The sequence below is a fragment of the Narcine bancroftii genome, chromosome 7 (genome assembly GCF_036971445.1).
Source record: "Narcine bancroftii isolate sNarBan1 chromosome 7, sNarBan1.hap1, whole genome shotgun sequence".
Classification (NCBI taxonomy): domain Eukaryota; kingdom Metazoa; phylum Chordata; class Chondrichthyes; order Torpediniformes; family Narcinidae; genus Narcine; species Narcine bancroftii.
Window position 1 is genome coordinate 29,736,777 of NC_091475.1, and position 12,893 is coordinate 29,749,669.

A 12,893-nucleotide genomic window follows, 5' to 3' on the forward strand; every position below is an offset into this window, starting at 1 on the left:
TCCTCCATTCCCATCCACTACACTATACCCGCTATGCCGAATGCCATCAATGCAGCGGGAAGATCCATCAATAAACCATCTTTCACCCTCCCGTAAAGGTTCATCACTTAAATCATCTCTAATTTTTGTCTGTAAATCTATCACTTCTAAACATACATGCTCTAAATCATTGGGGACAGTATCAGAATCTGGAGAAACCAAGAAGGCGGCTGGATTCTGTTCTTTGTTTATAATCAGTGTTAAATCATCCCTATCCATGAGAATCGCTTCATACTTTAAAATTCTAGAATCAGTAAGCCACCTTCCGGCACGTTGTAAGAGAATGGTGTGGACTGTGTGAGGGGTGTGAACTACCATCGGGGCACCAAACTTAATCTTTCGTCCTTCCTCGACTAAAATAACAGTGGCTGCAATTGCTTGCACACATTCTGGCCAACCACGACAAACAGGATCTAAAACTTTTGACAGAAAGGCAACTGGTTGTCTAAAGCCTGCCCTCTCTTGCGTTAATACTCCCATGGCCACACCGTCTTTCACATTGGTATATAGGTCAAATGGCTTATTTAGGTCGGGTAAAGCCAAAACTGGGGCACTAATAAGACGCTGTTTCACCAAGGTAAAATCTTTAATCAACTCCTCTGTCCAGACAACAATTTCGCCCCCTAGAGTCGCAAGTTTATCATAAAAAAATTTGACCAGGCTAGAATAATTCTCAATCCAAATTCTACAGTATCCCACTAAACCAAGGAATTTCCTAAGTTCTCGAGCACTCTTTGGAGGCGGGATCTGCAGAATACCACGTGTTCTCTCTGGACTTATCTTCCTAATTCCTTGACTAACCAGATGACCTAAGTATTTAACTTCAGATTGAACAAATTGTAACTTTGATTCGCTCACTCTTAAGACCCTTATTCCCTAGAAAATTCAGAAATCCAACAGTGTATTGTTTAACCACATCATACGTTTTTCCCGTGATTAATAAATCATCAACATATTGTATTAATTGACAATTCTCTCTCTGAGGGGCCTCATCTAGTACCTGTTCTAAAACTTGGCCAAACAAATTTGGGGATTCTATATCCAAACCCCCATATTGCTGGATGGCTGCACGCAATCTAGTCAAAAATGCAGAGGGGGTCTCCTCAGGACCTTCAGGAACCTCAAATGCTTTCTTAAAGTTCTGTCCTTTTGGAACAGACTCCTTCATTCCTTTTACTAGATTAACCCTGTACTCATCCATTCGCGTGCGACCATCATTAGTAGTCTTATCCCAATTTGGGTTTTTTTTTAAATTTTTTATTTTTCACACCATAAATCACATTAGCCATGATATACACTATTTCTTTTTCACACATATACAGTGACTTTTTCTCCCCCCCCCCTCCTCCCAAGCCACCCCCCCACCCCCCCCTCTCATCCATTTTAGGTATACAATCTAGGTTGCATTAAGCCAGTCAGACAACGTTGTCATTCAACAAAAATACACCAGAAATTCTACTGAGTCCATTCTTTTCTTTCCTTCTCCTTCCATCAATTTAGGTAATGTTTGTCCCCGGTAGGTTTTCACTATTGTATTTATGTAAGGCTCCTATACTTGTTCGAATATTTCAATATTATTTCTTAACCTATATGTTATTTTTTCTAATGGAATACATTTATTCATTTAAATTTAGTAGTTTCTTCCTTTTAATTTGGTTATGTATTCCATTAATATTTAAAGTCATATAGTTCAGCGTAGCCCTTTTATATTTTGTTTATCTTCTCTTTCTGTTTTTCCATCATTACCTTTCCTCCTTTTCCATTTCTGTTTTCTTATTTTCAACTCTTTATAAGACAACATTCCTACAACATCCAACATTTTCCTTATTCTCCTATTTCTATCTTATTTATCCCCAATCTCCCCTTCCCCTCCTGAGTTGTCCTTTATCCCTTGTCGGACAACCACATCTCCCCTCTCCATTTGGATTTGCAAATCCACTCGCAAGCGTCAACTGATTTTGCAGTGACCGCTATTTCCCCCCACCCCGCCCCCCCAGAAAAGATTTCACTTTTCATATGTCACAAAGGTCACTCTTTTAATTCCCTCCTTATTCTCTCTATTCCATTACCTTCCCTTATTAATTCTTGTCTATACTATCTATATTTTCCTCTAAGTACAGATACTTTCACGTATGCACATTGTCTCTATTCACTCTTATACCTCTTTACCCGCATACATATCAATCGTGATCATTTTTACTCTCATTACCCGTCTTCGTCCCTCAGTCTATTTTTGTCTTTACCCACATACATATCAATCGTGATCATTTTTACTCTCATTACCCGTCTTCCTCCCTCAGTCTATTTTTGTAATTGTTCTGCAAATTTTCGTGCTTCTTCTGGATCCGAGAATAGTCTGTTTTGTTGTCCTGGAATAAATATTTTCAATACCGCTGGATGCTTTAGTATAAATTTATACCCTTTCTTCCATAAAATCGCCTTTGCTGTATTGAACTCTTTTCTCTTCTTTAGGAGTTCAAAACTTATATCTGGATAAATGAAGATTTTTTGCCCTTTATACTCCAGTGGTTTGTTGCCCTCTCTTACTTTTTCCATTGTCTTCTCCAGTACCTTATCTCTTGTAGTATATCTTAGGAATTTTACTACAATAGATCTTGGTTTTTGTTGTGGTTGTGGTTTAGAGGCCAATACTCTATGTCCCCTTTCTATTTCCATTTCTTGCTGTAGTTCTGGACATCCTAGGGTCTTAGGGATCCACTCTTTTATAAACTCCCTCATATTCTTGCCTTCTTCATCTTCCTTAAGGTCCACTATCTTTATGTTATTTCTTCTGTTATAATTTTCCATTGTATCTATTTTTTGAGCTAGTAGTTCTTGTGTCTCTTTAGTTTTTTTATTAGATTCCTCCAATTTCTTTTTTAAGTCTTCTACCTCCATTTCTGCTGCTACTGCCCGCTCTTCCATCTTGTCCATTTTCTTTCCCATTTCTGTTAAGGTCATCTCTATTTTATTCATTTTCTCTTCTGTGTTGTTTATTCTTTTTCTTAAATCCTTAAATTCCTGTGTTTGCCATTCTTGAAATGACTCCATGTATCCTTTAATAAGAGAAAGTATATCCTTTATCTTGCCTTTCTTTTCTTCTTCTATTTCACTGTACTCTTCCTCTTCCTCTTCTTCTTCCTCTGGGTTGGCCATCTGTTGTTTCTTTGGTGCCCTTTCCTTCTCTTCTTTCTTGTTTCTATTGTCTTCTGTGGTCTCTTCTTGCTGCAGGTGTTCTGCAGCTGTCGTTGCCGGTTGTGGAGATCGACTCCCCAGCTGGTCCCCCCTCCCGTCGGTGTGTTTTTTTTCATTCGCATCGCGCATGCGCGATTCCTCGCGCATGTGCAGTTGTGCACTTTTACTCGGCTCAGCGAGCCATTTTTGTAGTCCATTATTTACCGACCTGAGGGAGCGGGTTTCTCTCTCCGCAGCGGGCCTCTTCGGACAGGTAAGGCCTTCACCTTTTTCCTCCTTTGTCTTCTCTTCCTCTCTTCTTACCGTTGCTTTCGATTTTTCTTTTTTTGTCACCATCTTCTTTCCACCTTTATACTCACTTTTCTGTAACTTTTATTTCTGTGCCTTTGTGTTTTCCTTTGTTTTTCCCTACTTTTCTGGAGAGGGCTGGAGTTCACCGTCCGGCCTCTACTCCATCCGTGGTGGGGGTCCTTCCCAATTTGGGTTTTCCATGGGAAATTTAGCTTCTCCAGGTATCACCTCTGGCCCCCCCCTGGTGTTCCCTATCCCAGACTCTGATCCCTGCCTGGCGGATCATTCCACGCTCATCCAAAGTAAATAGAGTCTTAAAGATAGACATTAATTCATCCCAGGTATATATATTAGGTCCCAAAAATTGATCTAATTGTTCTGCACATCCCTGAGGGTCTTCTATCAGAGAGGTAATTTCCTTCTTAAAATTGCGCTCCTCAGTACTAGTCAAAGGGACATTTACAAATCCGAGACCCCCTGCATCCCCTCCCAAGGGAACCTCTCATAAAGGTCTCATCCAGTTAGTTTCTGGCTTATCTCCTCCTCTATGATGGTTAAGTTCCTGCCCTTTGGGAGACAAATCAGAGAGTTCTGCCCTTTCCTCCCGAAGGGCCTCATACTGTTCTTCTGAATGACCCTCACAATCAAAGTCTCCTCCCTCTCGTGTCAATTGAGGCGGTAATTTTGCACTCTGTAAGCGAGTCATCATACCACTCCTACTTTCTCCTTCTTTCTGTAACTGTGGAGGGGGAGGGAAAGGTGAAGAAGGGTAAAGCGTAGGGGAGAGGGAGGGGATGGGAGCCGGCACAGGGGGAGCATAAGGTGGAGGTAGGGAATGTAACACATCCCATCCTTGTATTTCAGGGGCAGAAGGTTCCTCATCCTTCTTGTTCTTACATTCCTTTTCGCTCAAAATCATTTGATCAAACGATCCACTGAGCCAACAGGCTGCATATTCTCTGCTCTTGGTATTACCTCCTTGATTTTGGTAGAGCCAGATGTTCAATGCCTGACACATCCAGTCCTTGTTGGATCCAAACTTTGGCCAATATACCGAACTCCCTTTTATCGGATTCTTAACCCATTCCTGATAGCAATACCTGACCATGATCTGTTTATCTTTCCCATGGGTTTTCCCCGCACCCCAATCAGATAACATTAATCCTAATGGACTATGTTTAGGTATCTGATCTTCCCATCCTTCTTCAGGACTGTTTCCCTTGCTACTTACTCCTCCCATACTAGCAGGTAAATAAATCCCTCTTACTGGGATCCAGTAGCTATTCTAAGCGCGCTTCCTTAACGTTCTTCCGTCATTTGTTCTCAATGCCTCTTCTCGAATATCATTCGCTTTGTCCACTGACCAGTCACCCGTCGTTCGGGAGTCCAGCTGAATCAGCCGGGGTGCACCTACCCCCGTCGTCGGACACTCTGTCAGTGGAGGGAGTGCGATCCCGGACGAGTCCCCATTTGTGAGAAACATAAGTACCTTTACAGATTTCGCTCAAGACAAAAATTGAGAACAAAGAACATTCATTGTACAACAGTGCAAAGTTGGGTGCTTCCCTTTACCATGGGAATACACACACATACTGAGGCTCACCCAACTTTTATACAGTTCATTTCAGTGTAGGTACCCTCCCCTCCCCCCCCCCCCCCCCCCTTAACATTCTTCTGCCTCCTGGATTGTTTTGGCATTTGGTAATTCTGTCTGCCTACTTGTAAACTTGAAAGACCATGGGGTATCTTGTCTGGGTCCCATCATGTCATTGTCCTTATTCATGAATCTGCCTTTGTCTTTATTCACACATCTCATCCCCCAGGACTTATATATGCAGAACTTGCTAATTCTGTCTATCACTACAAGACCCTTGTTCTATTATACTTGCGGTAACCCTTCCTCACACTCTTATCGGATTCATCCCTACTCAACACTTACTTAACTTCCTCTAATTAATCTAGTCTAGAGTTGTCAAAATAATTTTTGCAGAACTGACAAGGACCATTCAAACATTCACCAGCCATTAGGGACTTTTGTAACTCCTTGATTAGTCGGCTGATGCAGAGATCTGTTCTGTGTTGTCACTGGAAGAAAGTAGTTTTCTATTATAAACAAATGTGACTCAAGGCTGTAGGATTTAAGTAGAAAGCAGATGAAGAGCAATGTCTTCCACTTGAATAGCTTCATTATGGTTCTGGGTCATAAAATAGCCAACAATAACCTGGTGAAAGATGAATTTTGAGAGAAAGGGTTGAGGGAAAGGCAACCTGGAAAACAGCTCACTTTCTCCGGTTTCATTACCAAGAGAAGAGGGTGCAATAAAGTGTGAGGAACAGGGAGTTTGCAGTGTTTACTTTTTAAAAAAAAAAGACTTCCATCAGTGGGCTGATAACATAATTCAGTAATATTATGCGATGGTTAAATATTGCTCAGGAAACTAGAGGCAATATCTTTATTCTTCTTTTTGTGTCCATTGGAAATCTGACAAGGACTCTGTCCATACCTATAAGTGCAGCACCTCCTCATTACTCCAGTGAAGTGTTAGATAGTGTATCTTTTTGATGAAAAGGACAATCAACTGAGTCACAACATTTCCAGGGATGCACCTCCTTTGTTGCTGTAACATTTTAGTGGGAAATTATAAACTCAGATTGTTAATGAATCTGAATGAATAGCATCAGAACTTAAAATAAGAATATGATATTCTTTAACTTGAGACATTGAGAACTAAATGTCAATGTAGGTTAGCAAGGTGGAGTGAAGAGTACACAACATATGAAGCCTGATAGAAGATGGACAAGAATACATTCAGCTGAATTGACACAGAAAGTTGGTGTGAGTTGAGACTATAGAACTAAAAGAATGAATGTGCATTTTTGTGAAAGAGAGATTGTTTGAAGTTGGATAATGTTACACATTAAAAATGAAAGCAGTGCTTTTCACACAAATAGAACTAAGTGGTTAGCTCGGAGTAAGAGGACACTAATTGTTTTAGACATCTAGAATGGTAACAGGTCATTTTGGCTCACGAGTCCATCTCCCCCAATTTACACCCCCAGTATGTTTTGAGTGGTGGGAGGAAACTGAAACCCCTAGAGAAAACCCACGCAGACATGGGGAGAACATGCAGGCTCCTTACAGACAACGCAGGATTCGAACTCCAGTCTAGTCCCGATCGCTGACACTGCAATGGTGTTGCGCTAACCGCTGTGCCAACCGTGCCACCCATGTTGCAAATGTTTGGTTGGATATGAGACTATAAGATGGAAGAGATGACGAGGGTACAAGTTTTTCAGCCTGAACAGAAGGTTGAAGATTTTAATCTTTCCAGAGTTTAATTCAAAAAAGTTGAAAGATGGAAATTGGACAAGAAATCTGTCAATGCAAACAGTAAACAAATTTGAAGGAATTGTGGAGTGGAATACAATTTGCAAATTGTTGGGTGGTTCCAAGTCTGTGTAATTTTGTTCAGGTTGAAGGAAGAAAAGAATGCTAAAATGGAATCTTGGAATGAATCCCAATTCTGCAGATTTGTGCACGGGTATTTGGAGAAGCCAAAGGATCAAAAGGCAAATAGGAATATGGAGTTGAAATAACAATCAGATCAGCCATGATCTTATTAAATGGTAGAGCAAAGTCAAAAGGCCAAATAACTGACTCCTGCTTGTGTCATTCGTATCCCATTGTAGTTACTGCTTGACAGCCTCAAAGTTATTATTTATCCCAGCACTCTGTCTAGTGTCAGTTAGCCAAATTTTTTTTCGTGTTAACACCAATCCCATCAGTTTTGTGTGTTAAGCTAACTGGCTTCTCTTCATTTAATAAAGTCAACAAACATTGGTTCCCTTTCATAACATGATGTTGGCAAAACTTGATTGTAGAATCCCCTGCTACTGCTTCCTTCATAATTGATTGCAGCATTTTCTTTATGATAAGTTATGTTAATTGCTCTCTGCTTCCCTCCTTTTTTGAATAGGGTATTACAATTTGTGATTTTCTAAATTCTTATGAACAGAATCCAGGGCATTTGGAAGATCACATCCATTGCCACTGTAGCCATTTCCATAATATGTTTGGACACAAGTTGTTAGTCCACAGAGCTTATCAGCCTTTTATCCCTTTGGTTAATGTCTTTTCTGTCATAAGACCCTTTTTGCCCCAGATTTTCTACAGGTAGATGACTCCATGTCTTGACAGATGAATATTCATGTGTGTGCCATTTCCTTATTTTTCCATTTGTAATTCGTCAATCTCAACTTTAAATGATTATCTTCCTATTTATTTACTTGTCTCCTCATTTATTTACTGTCTTTTGAACTATTTTTCACTCCAAATTCAATAAACTAATTGTAGTTCTGTTTTGGTCTCTCAGGCAAATTCTAGTGTGTTATGATCATTGTTTCTCAATGAATCCTTTGACTGTTAAATCATATTAGTTTGGCTTCATTGTATCTGACCAGAGTTAAAAATAAGTTGCAACCTGATCAGTTCCAATATTCATTGTTCCAAGAAAATATTCCATATACACTCTGCAAATTTGTCCTCAACACAGTTTCAAATATTTACCCATTTTTTCTTTGTTTTTCTTTAGTTATTTTCACAATTTTTCTCAGTTACAAAAAGAACGTTACCACTGTTGCCACTGATTGTTTTATCCAGAGTCTTAAATGCATGACTTTTGATTACCAATCATTCTGCTTCTTCCAATCTGTTCTTATTTACTCAATCAAAACTCTTATGTGGTTTTGGACAGATTTCAAATCTCATTTTCACCTTTTCCTGCACCAAGGGGGACAACCCAACTTCTCCAATTTCAACATACAATTCCTCATTCCTACCAAATCACTTCTGCATCCCCTTGACATGTTTCCTGACATGTAAGGCACAGTATTTAAGAATGCATCACATTTTACTGAACCAAGCCTGCTGCCTGAGGTCGTAACTCCAATCTGTGCCCACCAGATTCCAATACCTTGATGGCTTGAAGTCTTTCTTGTCTCCCAGTTACATGATCTGAGTGACCCCAAGATCTTCAGTGGTGACAAAATCATTCAAAAATAATTTGTTAAAACATTTTGTTAAGACTAACAGCACATCACAAAAGCACATCATGTCAATAATTCAACTAATCTGAAGAAATCAAAGAGCTTACTTTCCTTTTTTGTTTTGTATCCGTAGCCCTGCAATCCCCTTCAAAATCAATGCGATTTTAGGTCTAACCAAGCACAAGATCCAAAAACCCTATTGATCAGCATAAATACAAGGGAGCATTACCAGTTTATATCTCCTCTAATGGTGTTCGGAATTTGAGGATGAGTTTATGGAAAATTGTTTTTCATATTGTATCACATTCCAAAATCTGTCTATTTATTTGCTTCTCAGTCTCCCAAGGGCTTTGTGGGGGCCTATAGACTACTCCCAATAGCTCCTTTCCAGTTTCTGACTTCCACCTACACTGAGTCGGTAGAGGATCCCTCCCCATCATGCTCCCTTTCTGCAACAATGATCCCGATTAATACTACTTTCCCCCTCCCCCGCTTTTACCTCCCACCCTATTCTTTTTAAACCTCAGTACCTGTATCAGCCAATCCTGACCTATTGTCAGCCAAGTTTCTGTAATGGCCACAACTGATCCATGCTCTAAGTTCCTTTCCCTTATTCCTTATCCTTCTTTCATTGAAATAAACACATTTGAAGCCCTCCAACTGACTACATTTATGCTCCTTCCACTGCCTGTCCTTCGTCACAAACTCACTGCACATTACATTAAACTTTCCACCATTCACTGCATGCTCATTCTGGTTCCCATCCCTTTGCTAAACTTGTAGTAGGTTGTCAGGGCGCCGGTAGCAGCTTCTCCACCTCCCCTGACCGGGACGTTGGCTGGACTCCAGAAGTTCTTCTTCTTGCTGAGAGATGTTGCCACCTCTCGGAGAGTCTCAAACTTCAGCAGCGGGACCATGGCTTATATTACCCAAAAACTGCTTACCCAAGCACCTATTCCCAGAACAGCAAGAAAGATAAGCAAGCAAGCTAGCATGCTAGGCTTCTAACAAATAACATAATTTTCAGCTTATCACTTTGAATACAATGGTTTATTTTGTATCAAGGCTAGGCCTCTGACAGTCTGTGACCAAAACAAGCAGGAAGATTAAATGTTCTTGGTACACAGATGTCCTTTCATCAGATAACAGCATCTCTGGCCCCTTGGTGGAATTTAGCTTATGTCTGCTGATTCTAAAACGCAAGCAGGTTCTCAGCCTTGCAGAACCCAGAGCTGCAAGTTTTAAAAAAAAGGTTAGAATCTTCCATTACACCTTGTTTAATCCTTTTCAGTCAGGATTTTTTCTGTCAAAACGAATAGGTGCCTTCAAAGAAGCTCACAATAATAGTCTCTTCCAAGAAAATTAAGATGATATGATTGGTTGAAACATAGATTGGGAAACACTAAATGGTTTATAAGTAAAAAGCTGGTAATACGTAACAAGAGCAGGAGTCAGAGAGAAGACCAACAATAGGAAAGTCACGAGAGAAGACCAACAGTAGGAAGAAATGATTGAAATAGCAGTCCAGTGTGCTAAAATATATGAACAAATTTGTGTATTTAGGTGGCCAAATGTGATTTTCCCCTGGAATAAACACATTCATTTTCCTTTTTGTCAATGCTTAAATTTAGATCAATTAAAATGTGATATTCTTGGTAATTTTGTATACAATACTCAAACATAATTAGGACTGAGAAATGGTATGTAAAACACTTAACTGAATTATATTAATTTCCTTAAAAATTTACAAGTAGTTCAGTTTAATTACATTTACAATGTTCGTATCAACAGGCTAAAAAAGAAATTAGGCACATGCATTTAAAAATTCTTACTAGAAAATTAAGAGTCAGTTTAATTTGACTTGGCCATTGTATGTGCAGTTATTAACAAAGTTAATTAGATGCTGTCTGTGATTTATTTAAAACAAATGCTGTAATATTTTATAAGTTACTGGGGAAGGTGCATTTTGAAATAATGGAATTTTGGGCACTCTCCTGCAAAAGCAATTGCACCATTCAAGATGATTGATAAGGATATTCCTGTAACTTGGTAATAAATCTGTATAATTGAACTATTTACATTAAAATTTCCAGAACTGTATAATCCAAATCATTAAAATAATCTTTTAGGCATAACTGATGCGGATGCAAATGTATGATGATAAATGTTAAACATGATCTGTGGAAGGTGAGGCTTAAAATCTGAACAACCTTTTTAAATTTTGAGCATTCATAAAACGTTTTTAAAAAAACATCTGTTGGTGTGAGCCATGTGTTTTCCATTAATTCCTCTATGTCATATGTGATAAATGGTTCATAAAAGTATCAAATTCAACCTAATCAGAGGATTTTCTTTGTAGGGATGAAAGTGATTTTAATGAATCCACATGTGTCGAGAAGTAAGTGATGAAGCATGAATAATAAATTTTCTCCCCTGCTGTTAACTAATTTTGTAGTTACTTGCATGGTGCAAGAAACTTTTCCAAATGTTTTTTGAGCACTTGTCCTCACCAGGAACCATTTTCATTAAAATAAAATATCCATTTCTTTGATATTCCTTCTGATGTGGACAAAAATTCAGGTGAAAACCATGACCTGATGAATGGCAAGATTAAAAACTCTACAATGAGATTATAGTTTTAAAATGGGAGGGAACGGGTTGGTACATTTTTTTCAACAAAAACAAATTCCCTCTGTGTGGTGTTTTTTTTAAAAAAAAAACAAAATAAATATCTGAGTTAGAAATAGCTGTAGGCTTATTAAAAATGTGCACCAGCATTAACTAGGAAGGATATTTTGAAGAGACTTTCAGAAATGGAATAAAGTGTCACAAAGTGAGGGACTCAGTGATGGGTTTTCTAGCAAATGGGATTGAAAGAGCCAAATACTCCATGTCTGTAAATAAAAAGGACAGAAGGGCCATTGCTGATATAATCAAAGTTGGAAGCCTGAATATGCCTGAGATTGTCTGGTCTCAGAAGCTAGGCAGGCTCAGGACTGGTCAGTACTTGGAGGGGAGACAGCCTAGGAATACCACTGTAGGTTTCTGTGAGGAGCACTGGACAAAGTGGTGACTCTCTGTCTGCCTTACAATAGACAAAAGTTCAAGAATTTCATGTATGTTACATTCTAAATGTAGTATCACGTGACAATAATGGAAACTTTACCTTTAAGTATAGAATATTTAATACATTGAATGAAGTTCAATGACAGTAGCAGAATTAGAGGGTACAAGGCCAATGAAGTTGTAACTGAGGACTACTGATTTGAAATTGATGTTTAGAGAGACTGTGAGGTTAATATAAATTAGTGAATGCTGGAAATTTGAAGTTAAGCAGAAAGTACTCAATGGATCAGGTAAGCAGGAGATATAGTTAACATTTAAAATCAATGTCCTTTTTTCAGAACAATAATTATGTTAGTGATAAAATAAAGTTTTTAAATGCAGGAAAAAAACTGGTTTGGAAATAATACAAAGGTTTTCCGATCAAGTTTATTATCATCCAACTGCAGAAGTACAACCCCACGAAACACCTTTCTCCAGGCCTTGATGCAAAATATGCAGGCGTACAACCAGTCATAGGTCTCATATCAACAAGTAATACATACGTGGGACAAATATAGGTATTTAAAAATAAGTAAATAAATATTGTTTAGTAAATATTCGAGTCCCAAATGGTTAGCCTGAGCACTTCCTGATGAAATGGATGCCAGGTGAGAATGACAAAATGGGCAAGGGAGCAGGATGAAAGAGGTGGTAAAGATGTTGGTGAATAGTGGTAGTCTGGATGAAATTTATGTAATTATAGCATCTGGGGGGAAAAAAATGAGTTGAAAGCAGAAATTATGGAATTGGACATCAAGGAACAAAGATCAAATTGGCAGTGGAAACTAAAGTGAGACATTTCTGGAATCTTGGGTCACACTTGCATACTGAATGGGGGTGATAAGGAAAGCAGTCATCCAATTTGTACTTGGTTTCCCCAATGTAAGGGAACAACATTACATCATGCCCTCCATAATGTTTGGGACAAATACACTTTTTTATTTTATTTGCCCTTATGCTCCATAGTTTTAAATTTATAATTGAACTACTCATGTGTGATTAAAGTGCACATTCCAGGTTTTATTTAAGGCTATTTGTATAAATTTAGTTTGACCATGTAGAAATTACAGCAATTTTTAATCATACTCCCCTCATTTCAGGTGTTGGTGAGTGCTCAGCTATGTGTAATTGCTTCATTGGTGCAGGTATAAGAGAGCTAGGCTTGCTTCTCAGCTGTTGATCACCTTTGGAGTCAATAGTTGCCATTTTTCAACATG

General features: G+C 38.7%; 2 protein-coding genes across 19 annotated transcripts in view; one reads left to right on the plus strand and one right to left on the minus strand.

Moving 5' to 3' along the window:
- The window catches only part of caska (calcium/calmodulin-dependent serine protein kinase a), a 309,385-nt gene that overhangs the window by 172,635 nt on the left and 123,857 nt on the right, over nt 1–12,893 (plus strand). Inside the window, exon 1 of one of the 9 annotated variants that reach the window (XM_069889314.1) lies at nt 10,911–10,969. The exons of the other annotated variants lie outside the window; for them this stretch is intronic. Coding sequence (XP_069745415.1) covers nt 10,933–10,969 — 37 coding nt within the window. The 5' untranslated portion in view covers nt 10,911–10,932. Of the gene's footprint in view, nt 1–10,910; nt 10,970–12,893 lie in introns of those variants that run through there. 9 annotated transcript variants of the gene reach the window in all.
- Nucleotides 1–12,893, minus strand: part of gpr34b (G protein-coupled receptor 34b) — a 76,923-nt gene that overhangs the window by 51,925 nt on the left and 12,105 nt on the right. The gene's annotated exons all lie outside the window — the stretch shown is intronic.